The sequence below is a fragment of the Anopheles merus genome, chromosome 2L (assembly GCF_017562075.2).
Source record: "Anopheles merus strain MAF chromosome 2L, AmerM5.1, whole genome shotgun sequence".
In the NCBI taxonomy this organism is placed as follows: domain Eukaryota; kingdom Metazoa; phylum Arthropoda; class Insecta; order Diptera; family Culicidae; genus Anopheles; species Anopheles merus.
Genome location: NC_054083.1, coordinates 43,429,815 through 43,449,542, shown reverse-complemented (window position 1 = coordinate 43,449,542; position 19,728 = coordinate 43,429,815). Strand labels below are relative to the sequence as shown.

Genomic DNA, 19,728 nt, shown 5'->3' with positions numbered 1-19,728 from the left:
CCGCTGCCGCCATCGTAGCAGCGAGCGCGAAACTCACCACCCCTTTTGCAACAACAAAAATTAACCCCCTCGTCGCAACAACAAGCCAAAAGTAACCAACCAACACTACAGAAACACAGCCCCTTCGGTCGCCCCGTATGCCGTGTCTTTGGATGGGTTTGTTTATTTACGCATACATTAGAGTTGTCATAGTGAGGAGGAACGAACGTATTATTCGTTTGCACTTGTCGCTGCTCTGCCTGCCGCCAAAGAAGCCGGCGGCGGATAAGGTTAAAGTATATGAAAACGATGTTCGCCGGTGTCTTGTTGAGGCGGCCCGGCGCTTGCCATCCAAAAATGTCGCTCCCCTCGCTCACCTTCACTCTAAATCACCTTTTTCCAGCTGTTGAGGAGAGCAGGCAAGAAAGTTTATCAAAATACACCAAGCGTGTGTGCTACAGGCGCGCGCGCTTGCACACACATTTACAAATGTGGTGGAATTTTGGGGCAGCAATCAGAACATGTGGGCGAATCGGAAGCCCCTACGGGAGTTGTTAAGGGATAAGGGTACGGCGCGTGTGAGTGTGTGTGTGTATACTTTAAGCAGGACGCGTGGCGGAAATACTAGAAATACGGTGTTTTGATTCACTTACCGTATGGAAATGGAAAACGAAACAAATGTGGAAGTTTTGGTGCTTTCGCAGCGATGTGTGATGATAAGTCGTAGCAGCAATACCACGCAAGCGTAAAGGTGCATTTTGGGGAACGATTTGTTGATTTTAACATTAAGAAAAGGCCGAGTGTGTGTGTGTGTGTGTGGGTGGGGCATATTGCCGGTAAGGTTAAAGCACAATTTTCCAACATAAATATGCTTTAACATAGCATCATGCAAATCTTTGAAAAACACAATCGAAATTATTCAGAACATAAATGTAGCGAGCAGCATTTGTGATATAAATAGACTAATTCACCATACATTCACGAGTGGCTAGCGTGGTGTAATGAAAACGTCGTGATCTTGCACATCACTTGTCCTGGGATGGAATCTATTCTGGATCACTAACAATTATTGATAAACACTGTCATTTTTCAATGACTGATTGGTGCATCAAATAGTAAATGTGAATCAAACTAAGGTCAAACTGATTAAAACATTAAGTTACAAAAATACAACGAAGAAAAACTATATTTTCATGCTGCCGCTAATTATCAAATTCTTCCATGCAACAACAATTCATAACAAACCAACGATGATAGCAATTTCTGGGCCCAATTCGGAAGACAGAAGCGCGAATCAGCTCTCCATAACAAACAGAACACCAACCCCAGCTCACCTTCTGCAACATTCCCAACACCTCTTCTCCTCAACCCAATTAAACGAGTACATAACAATCCAAAGTTTGCACGGTTGGAACCGAACCGAAAGCGGCGGCGTGCAACCATGCGTTGCCAACTTTGCCAAATCTTTCCGCCACGCTTCACAGGCGAACAATTTCAATCAAACCACCGAACACAACTGGCTCCCCTCCGTCTAACTCTCCCCCGCCATTCGCCAAACCTTTTTGATTTACCCAGCCTTAACCTTCAACTTTTTTCGTTGCAAATTTTGAATACTCAGACAATTGCTTTATTTGCTAGGAACCATTTTGTACGTGGGAAAACAACGGACCGATGCATCTCGTATGTAAAGCAGGGGCGGACATTTCAGTTGAACTTCTTCAGCTTGCTGTAGCTGTAGCCGTGGCCGTATCCTCCATATCCTCCACCGATACCGCCCTCGATGCCGCCACCGATCGAGCCACCCTCCTGCTGCAGTCCTCCCTTGCCGATGTTCTTGACGACAGCCTCGAATCCGTTCTTGCTGTCGGCGTGGTACTTCACGATACGGGTCGAACCGTCCGGCTCATCCAGCGTGTACTCTCCCTTCACCACATCGCCGTCGCGCACCTCCCACTGGCTCTTGTGATCACCGGTGTGGTAGTCCTTAACTCCGTACTCGAACTTGTACTTCGGGTAGGCATAGTAGTCCTTACCCTCGTAGCCACCCTCGAATCCACCGCCAATTCCGCCTCCAATGCCACCTCCGATGCCACCTCCAATGCCGCTCTATACACACACACACACACGTAAGCAAACAATGCATCAATAGTACGCGAAACTCCTGCCAACAGTCGACCTATCTCTCCCAGAAAACTCACCTCTTCGCCACCGAAGCCGCCACCAATCTCACCACCGTAGTACTTGTACGGGATGTGCTTAACCTCACTCACGAATCCGTGATGCTCGTACGCCAGACAGACACCGACAAGTGCCAACACCAATGCTGCCGAAAACTTAATCATTTTAAAAGATTTGCAAGGATTTGGATTGCTGCTCCGCGGTAGAGGACTGCGATGATGACTGATGTATCAACTGGGCGTTAGAATCGCTTTTATACCACAATTATCCACTTAACCCTTCCACAGGGATGGTGCTTGCCTGCCGAGGGTAGAGCGAAGGGCATTCTCCAAAGCAAACACCATCCAATCTTAATGTATGCACATATCCGAGGATACGTAAACCATCGGGCCGCGTTTTTTGGACAAGAACTGCAGCACTAATTTCTCCATCGATTTGCCCAAGGTTCTTCGCGGATGAGCGCTTCCGCGTGCACCGCTTGTCGGCGGTACACGCCCAATCACAAATTTTCACCCGATTCATTAGGTTCGCCACTGTGCAATGTAAAGCCGAAGGCACCCTTGGGTAGGTTGTTCAAACACACCGTTCTTGTTTGGATGCACTTTTTTGCGGGTCATTTGTAACGAGCCCAACGCCCTACGATAGCGAAGCGTGTGCATGCATTCTATGGTGGAGCTTTGTTTAAAGTGGTTTCCTTTTTTTGTTAATTTATGCACACACCCGCAACGCCTGGCGATGTCCCAACCATTCCGTGGGTCTTTCGCGTGCCACTAGAAACCAACACCCCCCTGTCGATGATGGGCTCGATTAGCTAAGAAGTTGCAGCTGCACCTTCAACACGCAGCTAGGTTTTCCTCGTGACAGTTGGTCGGTTTTCGTGCTTATCGGCTTCGCGGAGTTGATGGAGAAATCGAAAAAGCAAAACGTTCTTCCAAAATGTACTGATTACTCGCGAAGAAGTGGCAACGCACAGCAAACGTGTGTGTTTTAGTATATAAACCAACCAGTGCAAACTCAACAGCAACCAGTCAGTGTACAACGCTTCGGAGGACAACTTCAGCAAAGCCAACCTAACCTAAGCGCAAAATGTTCAAACTATCGTTTGCCGTGCTGGCCCTGCTGGGAGCTGCACTAGCCTACGAGCATCACGGATTCGTCAGTGAGGTTAAGCACATCCCGTACAAGTACTTCGGTGGCGGCAGCATTGGCGGTGGACAGGTAAGATAAATAGTGCCGATAAAACAATGGCTGGCGCACTCGAGTTTCTGAAGACTAAAGTTGTACTCTGTTGTTTTCGGCGGCACAGGGTGGATTTGAGGGTGGCATCGCAGGCGGAATTGGCGGTGGATTCGAGGGCGGCTACGAGGGTAAGGACTACTATGCCTACCCGAAGTACAAGTTCGAGTACGGAGTTAAGGACTACCACACCGGTGATCACAAGAGCCAGTGGGAGGTGCGCGACGGCGATGTGGTGAAGGGCGAGTACACGCTGGATGAGCCGGACGGTTCGACCCGTATCGTGAAGTACCACGCCGACAGCAAGAACGGATTCGAGGCCATCGTCAAGAACATTGGCAAGGGAGGACTGCAGCAGGAGGGTGGCTCGATCGGCGGTGGCATCGAGGGCGGTATCGGCGGAGGATATGGAGGATACGGCCACGGCTACAGCTACAGCAAGCTGAAGAAGTTCAACTAAAACCATTGTCCCCCTAAGTATTAGCGAAAATGAGGATCTACTGATATTGATTGTGTACAGGAAAAAATAAGCAGCAACATGAAATAATACAGTTTCTATGAAATTGAACACTTGGTCGACTTGCTCGTTATTGATCTGTGTGACTTGAGCAACTTGGGACACTATTTAGGGAGCAAAAAGGAATCACTAACATGTGCTGGCTAATTCACTTCAACTCAGGCGTAACACAGGCCCCACGGTAAAAGTAAACTAAACGGACTGACAGCTAAACTTGGAAAGCAACTTGCCCATCAAAAAGACTTCATTCTAAAATCCATACTCTAAGACGTCTACTCAAGCACATGCCAAGAAGACACACATTCTTACACACGACTAGGTATTAAATTGTCTAGAAAGCACATCATCAGAAGGGTCCGCTCGGTTTGGGATGTGATTGTAAAGAAAATGGGAAACATCCCAATTAAATTAGACTTAATGTCTGGCGTGAAGAAACTGTCATAGATTTCATCCTTCAAGCAGCAATTGAGCAGTGAATGACATCGATGAGGATGGCACACGCTTCGTATCTTCCGTACTTAAGCTCTACCCATCGTAAAGTTGATAAAATTAATAGAAAAGCTACACATAAAAGATGTTCCAACAAACAACTATTTCAGCCAAAAACTCCAATTAAAGTCAATGTGGTATGAAACCAATTACCGACATACGCAGCATTAAAAACTTGAATTTGACGAATTAGCAGTTTTGTGAATAAAAATCTTTGACGATTCTCATTTTGGACAAAGGCGTATCTCTCTTAGATTTGGATATGTTTTCGTTGTTTAGATTTATTCATAAGCATCTCATTGGACGTTTCCAACGAAGGAGAACCATATGCCTTTCTAAGGTTCAAAACTCAAATACAATAAAGTCCTAAAGCGTAATGGAACCAGGTATTATCAGAAGCGATTGAGTGAACTTATTCCACCAACTGCAGGATTCTTAATCAATCTTACTTGTACAACATTTAATATGAACTTAAGCCAGACACCGTATCTTCAGATTGAGGAGTTTTCCAAACAGCTTACGTACACATTTAAAAATGATTGGAAAAAGCCAAATCAAACATGTCTTAGTGGAAAATACATCACAAAATAAGAATATATCACTACCAATCAGAAATAGAACATCGAAGATTCTGCTTAGGATTTCAACATAATCAACGTCTTTCGTGATTTTTCCCTAACCGCTGTAGATAGAGACAATAGAACAGAATTGAAGTATTCTTGCTTGCAATATTTATTTTATGTACATAACACTTTGCTCCGGTTGACACTTCATCCCAACCACTCCACTAGGATCGTTTTAGTTGAACTTCTTGAGCTTGCTGTAGCTGTAGCCGTGGCCGTATCCTCCATATCCTCCGCCGATACCGCCCTCGATGCCACCGCCGATCGAGCCACCCTCCTGCTGCAGTCCTCCCTTGCCGATGTTCTTGACGACAGCCTCGAATCCGTTCTTGCTGTCGGCGTGGTACTTCACGATACGGGTCGAACCGTCCGGCTCATCCAGCGTGTACTCGCCCTTCACCACATCGCCGTCGCGCACCTCCCACTGGCTCTTATGATCACCGGTGTGGTAGTCCTTAACTCCGTACTCGAACTTGTACTTCGGGTAGGCATAGTAGTCCTTACCCTCGTAGCCGCCCTCGCTGCCACCTCCGATGCCACCTTCCAGACCACCCTCCTGATTATAGAATAAATTAAGTTTTCATCAAATCCAATCCTTTCGCCCACAACACACCCGCCCGTAAATACCTGTCCACCGCCGATACCACCGAAGTACTTGTACGGGATGTGTTTGACTTCGCTGACGAATCCGTGATGCTCGTAAGCCAGGGCAACACCAGCCAGTGCCAGGACCACCAACGCTAGTTTGCACATTTTGTTTTTGCTGCTTTTTGTTGTTCTATTGCACTTAACTGCACTTTAAGAATGTTCAACTGAAACTGATACTGTCTTCGATCAAATTCTTGCCTATTTATACTAGCTTATTCAATCAACCACACATCGCGCGCCCAGCGAGCCGATTTACATTCCAAACGGTGGCCTTGCAGAAGGTCGAACAATAACCAAACCTAACATCTTTTCACCCTCCAATGGGCTACTTTCACGCGTACACATCAATTCATCGGTCATATGGTCCAGTGAGCAAGAGCTACTTCAAACGCCAGCGTATGGATTGCTAGGGTGCGGCTCAATACGTCTTGGTGCATAAAGTGTATGCAATCGTTTCACACCTGGTAGAACCTTGTTGTTTGAATTAAAACCCCCCTAAGCGCACCCACCATAAAGGTGTTGCACCTGCAATGAAGACACACTGGAAGCCACCGAATGTACAATCGCGTGCTAAACGGAAAGAAGAAAGCAACACGAAGCCCAAGCGTAATAGACACATCCGTTCGGACGGTTGAGGTTTAGCGTCTTTCTCAAGAGCCTGACCACTAGGACGAACAGTACCCCGCCCGGGCAAGGCTCACAAGGGCGTGGGCAAAAACAAACCCCCAAGCTCGAGCGTGTATAAAAACCCAACCGCATCGGCTAGAATGTATCACTCAGCTCACAGCAGTCGCTTCCACTACTAGCAGCAGTTCCTTCGAGTAGCAGCTGAACAGTTCAAACAAAAACCAAAACCCATCAAAATGCAGAAAATTGTTCTTGTATCGTTGGCGCTGGTCGGTGTTGCCCTAGCCTACGAGCATCACGGATTCGTCAGTGAGGTTAAGCACATCCCGTACAAGTACTACGGTGGTATCGGCGGTGGACAGGTGTGTATTCTTTGCGATGTATTCCTATCTGAAATGATAATACGGGACCATTGATTTAAAATATCTTTATGTTTTTCTTTGAAATGCAGGGTGGCTTCGAGGGCGGCATCGGTGGTGGCATCGGCGGTGGTAGCGAGGGCGGCTACGAGGGTAAGGACTACTATGCCTACCCGAAGTACAAGTTCGAGTACGGAGTTAAGGACTACCACACCGGTGATCACAAGAGCCAGTGGGAGGTGCGCGACGGCGATGTGGTGAAGGGCGAGTACACCGTCCAGGAGCCGGACGGTTCGATGCGTGTGGTCAAGTACCACGCCGACGGCAAGAACGGATTCGAGGCCATCGTCAAGAACATTGGCAAGGGTGGATTCGAGCAGGGTGGCCAGTAGGCAGCAGCGTCCACAATGTCCAAGCGGCCAGGATATCTCCGTTTCCGATTTCCGATTTCAGTTCCTTTGATCTGACGACCCAACCCCAAGCTTACGTCCAAGAGTTTTCCCGTAACCCCGTCCATATCTCGTCATTGTAAGACTGTGCTATTCCTACATAAAAAAGTGAATGAATGAATGCAAAAATGTAATCCAATGTGTTTATTTGCTTTTCGCTGCCGACGCCCAACTCATCCGAACTATTTTACAGCGTACTGTTATACAAACGAAAGAGATGATGAACCATCAAATTTATATTTTAATTAAATCCACCCAATAAAGAATATCCCACGCAGTTCCCCCAAACACACATTCCTGAAGCATTGCTAGGATCAAATCTCAATCAAAGCGAAGTGATTGTTTATCAGAGCTTAGCTCCTTTTAAACGCATCTGCTACACACGAACTCAACTCGTCCAGATTCCACCCAATCTCACTATTCAACCAAAATTTCAACTCCAATAAAATCATTGCACAAAAACGTGCTCATTGTAAAAACCCTCGTTGGTCCGTGTGCTCGAAGTACCATTACACCAGCAAGTGACGGGGATTAACCCAATGAGTGTTCGTGTGCACTACTGGAAGAAGTGCAGCCTTTTTTGTTTTAGATCCACCGTAACCGACGCGCGTGGTTAGTGCACGTGGAGTAAGCGTGCCGTAAGCCGAAACCATGTATATTTCTATTACTATAATTTCAACTAATCTTCCAACTACGCTCCAGACCACGTACGGAGAGTCACTTACTGGAAACGCCAGCATTGCATAAGAACCCGAGCGGGGCGCGGGCTCGGGCACTAGAAACGGCCGGCAGTATTTCCTCGTAACTTTGAAGTAATTGGCCAGCTGGTGAATACGGTGAATTGGCTGTGCAGTTGGGGTTGCCGCTCCCACCCTCTCGGCTGTCTAAGCCCGAGCGGCGGCACTAAAAGATGCACTTGTGTTCTCGGAAGCTTTTAGAGACATGAAAAACAACAACAACAAAAGTGCCTATGAATCGGAAAAGCTTAGGAAGATGAAACAATGGATGGAAAAGTTGTAGCGGTAAGTCACGGAAATAAATCCCCGTGACCCCACACAAATCCTCGCCCAGCACACACTCCTGCCCTGTGCATAGGGAAACAAGTGCTGCACCAAACAACCAATTAGTTCGACACTTTTAGGCCAGCGGTACACAAAACACAAACACAACACACTGAAAGCTGCCCATATATGGAACAACAACAAACGAAACGTGTTTCCGGTCAAACATGGAGGAGGAGGGAAGGAGGGAGGGTGCTGGGGAGGAAAATCTCTGACCGGCAAAGATATTTGGTTGAAAGTACGAAGCGGCGGCACTACGGGAAACGGTGCGATAAGGCGTGCCCGGTGGGAACAAAAGATACCGAACCGATGTAATTGCACACATTGGTCACGTTGTGTGTGTGTGTGTGTGCAGGCCGTGGAATGCAGCTTGGGTTCGGACGCAACGGTGTCCAAATTTAGAACCGAAAGGTGTGTACGACCAATGCTTAATCCGTGCCGCAGTCTCCACAGCCTATCGGTTTCTCTATCTCTATGGCTTTTCAAGAGCAGCGTTGCGTATTCAAATCAGGCACCGCCCGAATGTACTCCCGGTACCGCTTCACCTCGCAAGTGTGTGCAGGAAGTTATGTGTGCAATATGGCAGAATCATGTAGAGGCATGATGTTCGCGGGCGGGGTGGTAAAGCGGCAAAAGGAATGGCAAAACGGAATGTGCTTCTGCACGTAACGCACGATCGGTTGAAGGTATGCCGCACCGTCCCACACCATACCATACTTTATGCACCTTGGGAACACGGGGTTGGAGTTTCAGAATGCATTTACAGCGGCACCATCCGGCTGGGCAGAATCCCCATCGCCAAGAAGTGAGCGCACTACCCATGCTCGGCTGTCGTCTAGTATTACATTTTTAAGCCATGTAACATTCCGGACAATGTGGTCACCGTTGCCATCGGCAGGACCCACCATTGCACCGCCCGAACCCTTGTTACCTGTTGGAGAGCTTTCCGTTTCGGTGATGGCAGCAAAAACGGGCGAAACGTTGCCGACAGTGCCATTCCGAGAACTTTCGTCGCCCACTAGCCAAAAGGGACACATGACGAATGGACGGGACACACGTACTTCATTCGCAGTCGTCTAGTGCAAAGATCTTCTCACCATTCTCTCCGTCTCTGCCTGCTCCATTGGTCCATCGTTCGTTCGTTGGGTTGGTGGTGGGTTGGGAGACAGAGGCATGATGATATCTCTTCGGTACAATATATCGCTAGTACGCTTAAGTCATTATCAGACTGTGCTGGGTAAGCTTGTAATGAATTCTATCCCACAAAACCGTACACCCTAGACCGATGCTCTTGGTGCCCCCATCTACTGCATCTACGGTTCTGTGGCTTGTGCAGTGGAGCTATCGAGCGTGCACTACCCAATCGTGCAGGAAATGGAAAGGAAGCCACAGTATAATTATTTTAGCGATTTACATCTCATTGATTCTGTGGTTTTCGGTGCATTTCGGTGGCTGCATCGAACGATCGATTGCTGAATTGTCTAAGTCCTTCTCAAAGACAGTGTTACAGGAAAGTGATACACGGGTAAGCTTACAAGAGGTCACATCGGAGGGGAGACAACAGCAACAATCACGATGTCCAAAAATCTGATATTGATTTTTTTTTCGTCAATTTCCAAATTCTTCAAGATATTTACCATATTTTCAATGTTATTGAGAAAAGCTGTTTGACACATTACATCTACAAAATTATATCAAATTGCAAAAAAGTAAGGACACAGCTAATCCTTGTGGCAAAGTGATCACAAATTTGACCTTTCGACGTGTTGAAAATCAATCAACTGATAAAATTATCTATTTGTCCGCCACAATGTCACTCTAATGTCGTCCACCTGCACGGACAAAAAACACTACACCAAACAAAAAAGCACAGCTCGGCACGCGAAATGAATTCCAAACCAAGCCAGACCGCCATCAGATTTCCACTTTGCACCAATTTCACAGCCCCGTATCATACCCACCCGACAGCGGCATCTCTCAAGCTTTGCCATGCGAAGAATTCCTGTCGAAACAATTTTTCGCGGTATTTCGCGTCGGCTCGGCCTCATCCCCGTCGGTCGGCTCCCATCCCATCGCGGTAGTGAAAATGTTTGAAATATTCAAAAAAAGACCCACTCCCACTTCTTCAAACTATGATCCATAGCACACGGCGAACGATAACACATCCTACTAACCATCAAGCGGACGACTGAACCGTAACTGTTTTGACAGTTACTGAGTTCTTTGGCCACACCACAGTGCACCTGGTGCTGTTGCTGCTGCTCTTACGGTGCACAGCTCCACTTCCCGAAAGTGGCATTCCTCTTTTTTCGCCATTTCCATCCGCTAAGCACCTAACCCTGTATCACTTCCCCCCTCGGGTTTGTGCAAAGCAAAGAGCACGCGGCCCGAAAGCAGCAGGACACACACGCGGACTAAAACAAAAATAATAAGCGAAAAGCTACACCCGGGCAGCACCTTTGGGGAAAAGGAATGCTAACAACCAAGCACAAACAACAAAGCTTACTTACGTTCGGTACTGCCTGATGTCTCGGGACCATCTGCGGGCGTAGCGCGGCCGGAGGCGGCGGTGCCGGACTGTATCTCGGTTGCTGCATGCTGCACTGCACTGCAAATAGGAAGCGAATAAAAATAAAATAGCGAGCGACAAACAGGAAAGGCAAGGGGGAGAGAGTAAGCCGCACGGAAAAACTGTCAATAAAAATAAGGTCCGGTGGGATGCGATCACTGACACTGATTCGCTTGGAAAGCATCGAACAGAGCAGAGCACGAGCAAAAAAAAAACAAACAAACAAAGAATACGATACTAATGGAGCGTAAGGGATCTTGCGATATTAAGGTACCGGTGGACGACAATGTTGCAATGACCGGGCGGCGGAGTCGTTTGTAAAATAGGAACCACTTTCGTCGCGACTCATAAAATACGTTAAACGATATCAATTCAATCTGGGGCTTACGGGGGGTGGGGGGGGGTAATGGAAAGTTGATATGATGAGATACAATTTACCGGCGGCAGTAGCAGCAGATTGAATTTGCATAGAAAAAGCATTGTCTTAAGTGAAAAACAAATGCGTGAAGTCGAGCTGTATGAGCGGCATTACGACCGTTGAATAATCAATACGACAAATTATTAAAACCATAAAGGAAGCTTTAGAATGCCTTGCCAACGATTCGCATTCCCTTACCCCCGAAAAACCACCACCCATGTACCACAACACGGTGATGGAAAAGCTAGCCTACAAGCTCAAGACATAATGACACAATAAACCATCAAACGTACGACCTCCGCCCGGTAACACCGAACCCATAAATCCCACCCAGTACGAACAGAAAGTTTGAACAACAATTTGAATCCGAACGGGGCGAAATCGATTCCACAACGGTTTCAGGTTTTCCGTATCACTCCAGTTCCGCCACGACTGTCGGGCCAGACTTTGTCCACGGAGAGAGAGAGAGAGATATTGAACTTTGAACTTTATTTTTACACTGCATCCTGCACTGCGGTGCGGACAGGTGGCTGCGGAGAAAGTGCAACAGCAGCAGCAGCAGCAGCAGCAGTATGATAAATCAATGCAGAGACAGAGGAGGTCGTCCCTGCCGATCCACGAGATTTTCCCCCCGACACCGATGATAGTGATAGTTTGAGAAATTATTCAATATCAACGACAAAGCATTATGAAACACCATAAAGCATCGACTGGCGGGCGCACCGAGAGGTTTCATGGTGCAACAAACACAGGAAAGGGATACGGGAGTGGGGGGAGCGGTACGGAATTTATTGCATCCCTATGCAAATGAAAGCAGTATGCCAGTGCTCCATGATGGACCATTGCGGAAGAATTGGAAGTATGTGTGGCGGCGGCGGCGGCGGCGGCGGTAGCGGGGCGGAAAACTGTACGACCAATTATGCTTCCAACTTTTGTTTGTCTGATCCCTGGGCGGTTGAGCTGCTGACCACCACCAGTGCACCGGGGCGCTAACCGTGACAACGGCACGGAACGGGCCCGAGCGCGCACTCGTCTCGCCACTTGCACGAGCGCAGGATGATGGCACAGCCACAGCGTCACCAGCCTCGGCGTACTTCCGCACAGCATTATGCAGAGACATAGCGAACAGAAAGCAAAAAAAAAAACAACTCAGTAGCAAGCTCCATAGTTTCGGCTGGTAAAGAATGGCTCAAACTATGTCCACTCGGTTCGTTGCTTCTCTCTCTCTCTCTCTCTCTCTCTCTCTCTCTCTCTCTCTCTCTCTCTCTCTCTCTCTCTCTCTCTCTCTCTCGTTGCCACAATTTCAAAGCAACCAAAACTGTAGGGCTGCAACACACGGGTTGCCTTTTGCTGCTCCATGCTCCAGGAAACTCGTCCAGAAAAGGGGAGTTGGGCCTGCGACTAAAAATAGTCCTCATGGTCCAAGGAACAGAAACGGTAGGAGCGTAGTAGTAAAAATGCTTTCCCTGTGGTTACATACCGAGGGGGTAGGGATGGCCTCATTTCCGATCAAACATGTCTATCTCTCTCTCTCTCGGGCGCGCTCGCCACGTCCAGGAATAGGAACATTGGGAAGCTGTGCAAGCTAGGATGGGACAACATTCCGAACAACAACAGCGCAACAAAAAAAAAAGCTGTCTCCATCGGCAGAACGGATGGCATAATCATAAACGGAATAGCCCACTCGCTGCCATTTGTTTGGAAGTTGAGCTATTTTTACCCCGAAAATCTCGCCCATTCCCTGGCACGATGCACGACACACGCTTCCGTGAAAGGGACGTCCCATGGTAGGCCCCGAATGAGGAAGGCAAACGAAAACGGACACTAAGGAGCCGGGAGATGGGACAAGACATCTTCCTCAAAGACGGAGGTGGATTCGTGGCTGGATGTGTGTGCTTTTTGTATATAAAAAAGGGATATGTTCTTGGTGTGTACTCCCAGGGCAGAAAACATCAATATCCTATGTGTTTTTTTTTTTTTGTTGGTGTTGTGGAGGACGCTTTTTCGTGACGTTTTATTTTTGGCCCCTTTCATACGTATCCTTTCATGGTCACGTCCGCACCAACCGGGTAAGCGGATAAATATAGCCAAACACGTTTTGGGGGCCCCTAATGATCGATAGTGGAATATAAAACAATACACACCCAGGTTTACATGCGAGGGGTACGTCGAATGGATTAGTGATATTAATCATCTCTATTTACGTGGATTTTATAGCTTTGAAAACCACATCATTTGAAGTAGCATTTGATTCAGCTTTCAAGATGAACTTCATCAAATCATTAGAAGTGTTACGATGCTTAACGATTATTTTGATTCATTATTGATTGAAATGGTTGAATAAAGACCATTCCACTACACAGATATTTCAAAAATGGCTACTGTCTCTCTCTCTAGTCCATTTGAGTATTGAACTCTAGTCGTCTGTTGTGTGTAGCTTGTGCGTTGACGATTAGCCCATGGGGCCGCCCGACCGGAGCCACGTTCAAATGCAAATAAAAGTGTCTGTGTAGCCTAAATCAATTTCAACTGCAAACGATAATCATTCGGCTATAAACTACTAATAGGAAGACTTGCTCTACTGAAGCCCACTAGCAGATCCGTTTCCACGTAAATGCACCAATAATAAATAATCGATTCGCCAACAAAATACACCCACCACTATATTCCCCTTTTGCAATATCCATACGCGGAACCGATATCGATTAGTTCGTCCGTCTAATCGCTCAGGTAAAACTGGACTGGGGTACACCCGACCACTCGCTTCCCGCAGAAAGGGGTTTCACGGACGTCGCTACGGTAAACTTTTACCCCGTGTTTGCTTCCGGATTATTCCCAGAAATGTCTATCCCATTTTAGAGAAAGGTTCGCATCCAAACCACCAACCACTCTCGCACAAAAGCTACACACATTGCTCCCTTCGACCAAATTGTGCAGAAGGTTCCTTTCACCGAAAGGGAAACCCATTTCCGCTCTACTCCATCACTTCTAGCGCCACCTGCTCTACCGTCTGGAATGGTTCGATCCTTATATCGATCAACAAGCCACGGCCTACAAAACCAATCGCTAAAATCGAAAATCCAAACCCTATGTGTGGATTCCCACCTGTGTGGCTTTACATGGTACTTACGCCACTGGTGGAGGGTTGTAAACCGGAAAACCGCAAAGTGCGCGATGGTGAGGTGAATCAATTTTAATGTACCTTCGTCAGATATCTCTTTCTCTGCCTCGTTTGAATAGTGTCCTTGCCGCTCCTCCCGTTCAAAACCTTTCCCAAACAAATTCGTCTAATATTTATCCCTCAGAGTTATCTACCTTCACTGCCACGTGCATCCGTACCCATCCTAAATCACAAGGCTTTCTTGCTTGCTTTTTTTTTCCTCCATTAAAGATTGCCCTTGTGTCCGTAGTGTTCAAGCTCACCGACGCAGCATTCATTATCTTAAAGTACACGAAACGTTCATCACCAAATAATAGGTCCCTGCATTCTCGAACCACGATTAAACGAACAAATGGTACAAGGTACAGCTCCAGCGCCGTCACCACCAAACATCTGTCTCTGAGCACGGTGAAAAGAATCTACCCGAGGAGTAGTGGGGTAAGGCTGTTTGATTTGTTCCCATTTCCAAGACAGGGGGAGCGAAGGGACCCACGATAATGTGTGCAGAGCTTAGACTATGCTGTGCTGAAAGCGGCAACCAGCAGCCCCGAGGCCGAAGATATAATAAGGATCCGGGGGAGCCTGGCCCACAGATCTATAAATAGTGTTGTCCGGGAAAGAGGTTCTATCTTCCGGTCGGAGAGCATTGAAATTCAGCATCACGGAGCAATAACGATCGGAATCCTTAAATCTGAACGACTGCTATTTGCCTGCAGTCCGAATCAGCAGTTTCGGGTTGTTGTTTTTTTTGCTCGTCTTCGTGCTTCTTCAAATGGGCTTTATTTCCTATTTCGAAGAAAACGTTGAGCTCCAAACCATGCAAGGGAAGGGAGAAGAAACCCATGGACCTATTTATAGCGGTTGTTTTCTTCTCCCCTCGACCGTTCGCACTGCCCTTTATTGATCCAGCGCATCGCAGATGTTGTTTGCAAAGTAAATCGAGGTCGACGCGTTGTGATCGAAACGCAGACACAAAGTGACCCTTCTCCAGCGGGGAAATTTTCCCCCAAAACCTTAGACCACAAATGCACAAAAGTTTGTAAGTAGTCTAACCAGTCCCTGAGGGTGGCCTAGGTAACAAGGTCTTATTATGCGAATGGGTCCCAAATTTAATTCCAACTTGTGAGCCCAAATGTTGGGGCGATTTAGGAGCAAAACCTTCCACGAGAGCAATTAGTCGCGACAACCCTTAAGGTCCTTCTCTCCTTCTGCCGGATTGCCTCGACAGCAATTATTTCAAGTATGGCAAACTGCAAACTACCAACATCCTGCACCTTCTTTTCAGCCTTATTCCTCCGGAGCTGCCATTCAACATACCACCATATTGTGGATTTCCAATAGATTGAGTCATTGACGAAACTTACATTCGCTTCAAGTTCGAAATCCAACTAGTGCCGTTTGCGGAATCTGCCCTCCGTCTACCCACCCCACAAGTGCTAGCAGGATGGAGTAGTTCCGGGCAAACTAGTGCGCTTTCAATCAATCGACAAACAGGAGTCCGAATTCAGTGGTTCCTCCCAATCGTAGGCTAGACGGGAGATGCTCGTTAAGTTTCCCGTACCATCGCTGGATGCTTGCCGAGCGTGCAGAGCTCTGTTTGTACATTTAAAAGGTACAGTAGGGCCCCATCATCCACGTTCAAATACAAACCTATCCTAACAGAAAGAAGATGTAGTACGTAGAGCGTAATGTGTGTATGTGTATCTGGTAGTAGTACACGACTCGAAAGCACACAGATAAGATTGCAAAATCACGATCGATTCGCGCACGAGCGGAGCTGGCGGATGCGTAGTGGCTGTCCTAATGAGAAGAAACTCAAGTCCCATTCAAGCCGGCGCGTTCCAATTGAGTTTGCAGTAAAGTTTGCAGCCCCGCAGAAGGTGCTTATGCTACTGCCGGCGCTGCCGGACGGTTTGCTAACGGCCGCCGCAGCGCGCCTCCCGAGCTTCCAGAAGCTTCGGCGGGTAAATCAAGAGGTCACGCAGCTTGACACGCGCTGCTGTACAAGTTTCCTTCGGCAGCACGCCTACCCACCGGGTTTTCCCGGGTGGGATCAGATCTTCCAGCACGCTCTCTCCGCATACACTTCAGCAGTGTTTATGCTTCTGTAGTAAGTTTATAACGTGGGGTTTTGCCGTGTGCGTGGGGTTTTGCGCTTCTTTTCAGATCCACTTTCCAGGCAAACTTCACTAAAAGCTGTCAGGTTTTGATGCTCTCCTGGCACCTGCCACCTTCACAAAGTGGTCCACCTCCACTTCCTTGTTTCTACGCGCTTTGATCGGTTTTATTGGAAGGTTTTTGTTTGCCAATTCAATTATACTTGCCCTCGGGCGTGAGCGATAGAATACATTAACACACCGCTACGTTTGTGACGGAGTCGGACACTGCGAGACGTTTCGGGTTAGCACTGGAACTGGCAATACTTACTTCACCACAGCTAGTTGGGGGGAAAAGTTTGCCTAGGACAATCTGATGCCACTGTTGAAGGAAAATCTCAAACCATCAAATCTCTCCTCCATCTTTCCTTTCGCCTTGGTTGGGGCGGCAGAATATTTGAGCCGCATTGTTTCCTAACCAAACCTCATTTACTTTTGGGGTGTCAAAACGGGGATCCTACGCGCATTGTTTCTCGCCTGTCTGTCTGTCGTCACTTTGTGCGGGAAACCATTGTACAAATGATTGCGCTTGGTAAGCACACTGACGCTTGGAGAAATTAAACAAATGTCTCGGGCAACCTTTTTGTACAATGCAGGTGTTGTTTTTTATTGATAAATGGTAAGTGAATTGCTTTAGTTGGTCTCAGGACTTTGGACTTTGGATCCTGGAACAACTATTAATTAGTTCAGTGAAGGTAACTTTAACTATAGTTTATTTTTAACCTTGATCATTACCTTCCAAAAATAATATATCCAATAATAATATGTAATACCTAAACAAGCAAGAAGATGATGAAATTTCATTTCTAACATCGTAAAAATTTAATCAACCAAAGAGTTCTTCAGTCAACAAATATAAGATGCCAAAGTCTATAAGCTCTTGGTATTTGGTATTTATCTTTAAGTTATATCAAAGCATGATCTGTAGAAATTGAACCAAGACACAAATCGTTCAAAATGTCTACATTGATCGTCAAATCTATCAACGACGAATTTCATCAGTTTTTCATCCAAATCCTGAGATAAAATAATCATCCAATGCAACGATTAGATTTGAGAAGGTATTTTTGCAGAAATCGCTCAATAAATCACAAGAAAGCTCAAAAAATGATAGTGACTAGTTATTTTGTGCAGCTACTAGTTTCCAATTCCTCATTAGCTTGAATCTAATTCGTCGACAAGGTACTTAAAACTTATTAAAATAGCTAGAGTACACGTAACAAACTACAAATGCACAACTATTCACTCCTTAAATTTCCATACCACCACTACATCACAACCCTTGATCCAATACGAACGTTGAACCGAGAATGGGGACACATCTTTGACCCTCTTTTGAATATTCAACTGACACGAGACTATCTAGTTATAACTACATGAACCAAGTCTTATTGGAAAATTCAAATTAAGTCTAATTAGGAAAATTTAAAACATTTTCAAACAAAAAATCCCAATTCAATGTTACCAGCGGGGAGGAGAACTGCAAGAGTGTCTCATTAACAAAGCTGTCGCAACTCGGCCAAAAGTTAGTAAATTCCTTACCATATCTACGATCATGCGATGCCGGTGTGTGCCAAAAAATTCCCCCCCGAAAAAAAGAGAAAACCTCCAACGGTATGTTAGTCGAAAGTTTTTTAACAAAACAAAACCATACATCAAATGTTGTTCCGCCAAGTTGTTCTGTACGAGCAAAACAAACAAAAAAGACACCAACGACAACAACTGCACCATACTGCAGTGACGACGGTCAAGGATGATGAAAATAACAACCATAACACGCAGCAAAACATCGCGGAAATTGGAGGGGATAAAGAAAGAGAGATAGAGAGAGAGAGAGAGAGAGAGAGAGAGAGAGAGAGAGAGAGAGAGAGAGAATGGGAGAGAGTACAGGAGAAGCGTCTAACGTACCGTGAATATTTGGTCACTTCTGTGCCCGGCTCGGTTGGTTTATGCTTTTTGCTCTTGCACGATTTGTCGCTGCCCGTTTTATTTCGCCAAATGTGGTTTTATTTCACACTTTTACACACACACTCACACGAACTTCGGTTTTTTTTTTGTTCACTGCACTTTTTACTGTGTGTTCACGCTGCCACGCTGCACTTGCAACCTGTAATTTAGTGCGTTTTTTATGCTACGAATTAGGGAAGAAATTGCTAGACGAAAGCACCACCAATCGGATTTGGTGACTGACCCCTTTTGCACAATCGCACTCACAACACAAACGAACACACACGGACACAGAAATACGGCACACACTGTAGTGGTCACTGCACCCAAACAAACACGGTTGCCCCTGGATGAGGAAGGATTACGAGATGCGAACCGCTCCTAGACTGCAATAACAAACGCACACAAACAAACCAATTACAATCACACACCGTTTAGGTTGCACGCGTTGCAAATATGGCTTAGGATACAGGGGTTGTGTTGCACAAGATATAATAAACTTTAAAAATGCAAATGCAAGGCTGATGACTAGCACGGCGAAAGCCAAGAGTCACCACCATAACACAAATACAAACACACACAGGCAGCCTACTTTGGTAAGCTACACGTCTCAGCGCTCGGTAATTGTTTCTATTGCTTGTTAATTATTGTTCTTCTCTCACATTCTTGCTCGCCACTTCCGATGCACTTGCTCTCTGTCTGTCTCTCTCTCTCTGTCTCTTCTTTTTGTCGCTCTTTATCAATATCACGGACAGCAACACACCAACACACCAAACAACCGCTCGCAGACGATTCACGCACTCGTCCGCACGTTATGCACCGTATCCATGCACTTCCGCTCAGCCCGGAGCACGAACCGGCGACGGCGAAGGCCGATAGGGGCAGAAAACACACCAGAAAGGACAGCGCAAGAAACCGTACCGTGGATTGTTGTTTTTGTTTTCGTCCCTTTTCGCGGTTCAGGTTTCGGTATACACACGCACAAACACACAGCGAGGAGGGTTGATGAAAACCCGGACACAGCTGTTTCCCTACGTCCGTGAATAACAAAACGGAGCTTAACAAAACCTACACACGTTAGGTGTAAAACAACGCCTACTAAACTTGTATTACTTCTTCCCAAAAAAAAAGTTATTTTACCAAAAGCGTCATTGGTTTGGTTGTGTGAGTTGTGTAGCGGATCCTTTCACAGATAGTAACGATCGAAAGCAAAAGATAAAATATTGCTTATTAAACGTCCCCGTCCCCGATAAGGGCTGCTAAACAATCGTGCCCGTCCGCCTGTCTGTCTGTCTGCATTCCTACATTTCCT

The 19,728-nt window shown here is 46.6% G+C and overlaps 4 protein-coding genes across 28 annotated transcripts in view; 2 read left to right on the top strand and 2 right to left on the bottom strand.

Moving 5' to 3' along the window:
• The window catches only part of LOC121592004 (protein alan shepard), a 204,518-nt gene that overhangs the window by 183,493 nt on the left and 1,297 nt on the right, over positions 1–19,728 (bottom strand). For 12 of the 24 annotated variants that reach the window (XM_041913181.1, XM_041913183.1, XM_041913163.1 and 9 more), the window contains exons 2-3: positions 18,378–18,802; positions 10,677–10,774 (exon numbers count right to left, since the gene is read on the bottom strand). In XM_041913181.1, coding sequence (XP_041769115.1) covers positions 10,677–10,763 — 87 coding nt within the window. In that variant the 5' untranslated portion in view covers positions 10,764–10,774; positions 18,378–18,802. The remainder of the gene's footprint in view (positions 1–10,676; positions 10,775–18,377; positions 18,803–19,728) is intronic. The other 12 variants (XM_041913174.1, XM_041913176.1, XM_041913175.1 and 9 more) reach the window with 9 other exon arrangements.
• Positions 1,584–6,471, bottom strand: LOC121592006 (cuticle protein 19-like). 2 transcript variants are annotated; one of them, XM_041913194.1, is made up of 3 exons: positions 5,650–6,471; positions 5,527–5,578; positions 1,584–2,012 (listed from the first exon to the last, which is right to left on the bottom strand). In XM_041913194.1, exons 1-3 carry the CDS (start codon positions 5,773–5,775, stop codon positions 1,684–1,686), a joined length of 507 nt encoding a protein of 168 aa, XP_041769128.1. In that variant the 5' UTR covers positions 5,776–6,471; the 3' UTR covers positions 1,584–1,683. The 2 variants fall into 2 exon arrangements, with proteins under 2 accessions (XP_041769128.1, XP_041769127.1); XM_041913193.1 differs by lacking the exons at positions 5,527–5,578; positions 5,650–6,471 and adding an exon at positions 2,178–2,397 and having other exon boundaries at positions 1,584–2,085.
• LOC121592007 (cuticle protein 19-like) lies at positions 3,195–3,964 on the top strand. Its single transcript, XM_041913196.1, has 2 exons — positions 3,195–3,375; positions 3,464–3,964. Exons 1-2 carry the CDS (start codon positions 3,244–3,246, stop codon positions 3,851–3,853), a joined length of 522 nt encoding a protein of 173 aa, XP_041769130.1. The 5' UTR covers positions 3,195–3,243; the 3' UTR covers positions 3,854–3,964.
• LOC121592008 (adult-specific cuticular protein ACP-20-like) lies at positions 6,444–7,239 on the top strand. Its single transcript, XM_041913197.1, has 2 exons — positions 6,444–6,659; positions 6,749–7,239. The coding sequence occupies exons 1-2, from the start codon at positions 6,534–6,536 to the stop codon at positions 7,046–7,048; spliced, it is 426 nt and encodes a 141-aa protein (XP_041769131.1). The 5' UTR covers positions 6,444–6,533; the 3' UTR covers positions 7,049–7,239.

Excerpts from the sequence above, each read along its gene's own strand:
- LOC121592006 (XM_041913193.1), bottom strand. The coding sequence starts at position 2,321 with ATGATTAAGTTTTCGGCAGCATTGGTGTTGGCACTTGTCGGTGTCTGT. Across the intron at positions 2,086-2,177 it reads GCGGCTTCGGTGGCGAAGAG|AGCGGCATTGGAGGTGGCAT; the intron begins GTGAGTTTTCTG and ends GTGTGTGTATAG.
- LOC121592007 (XM_041913196.1), top strand. The coding sequence starts at position 3,244 with ATGTTCAAACTATCGTTTGCCGTGCTGGCCCTGCTGGGAGCTGCACTA. Across the intron at positions 3,376-3,463 it reads GCAGCATTGGCGGTGGACAG|GGTGGATTTGAGGGTGGCAT; the intron begins GTAAGATAAATA and ends TCGGCGGCACAG.
- LOC121592008 (XM_041913197.1), top strand. The coding sequence starts at position 6,534 with ATGCAGAAAATTGTTCTTGTATCGTTGGCGCTGGTCGGTGTTGCCCTA. Across the intron at positions 6,660-6,748 it reads GTGGTATCGGCGGTGGACAG|GGTGGCTTCGAGGGCGGCAT; the intron begins GTGTGTATTCTT and ends TTTGAAATGCAG.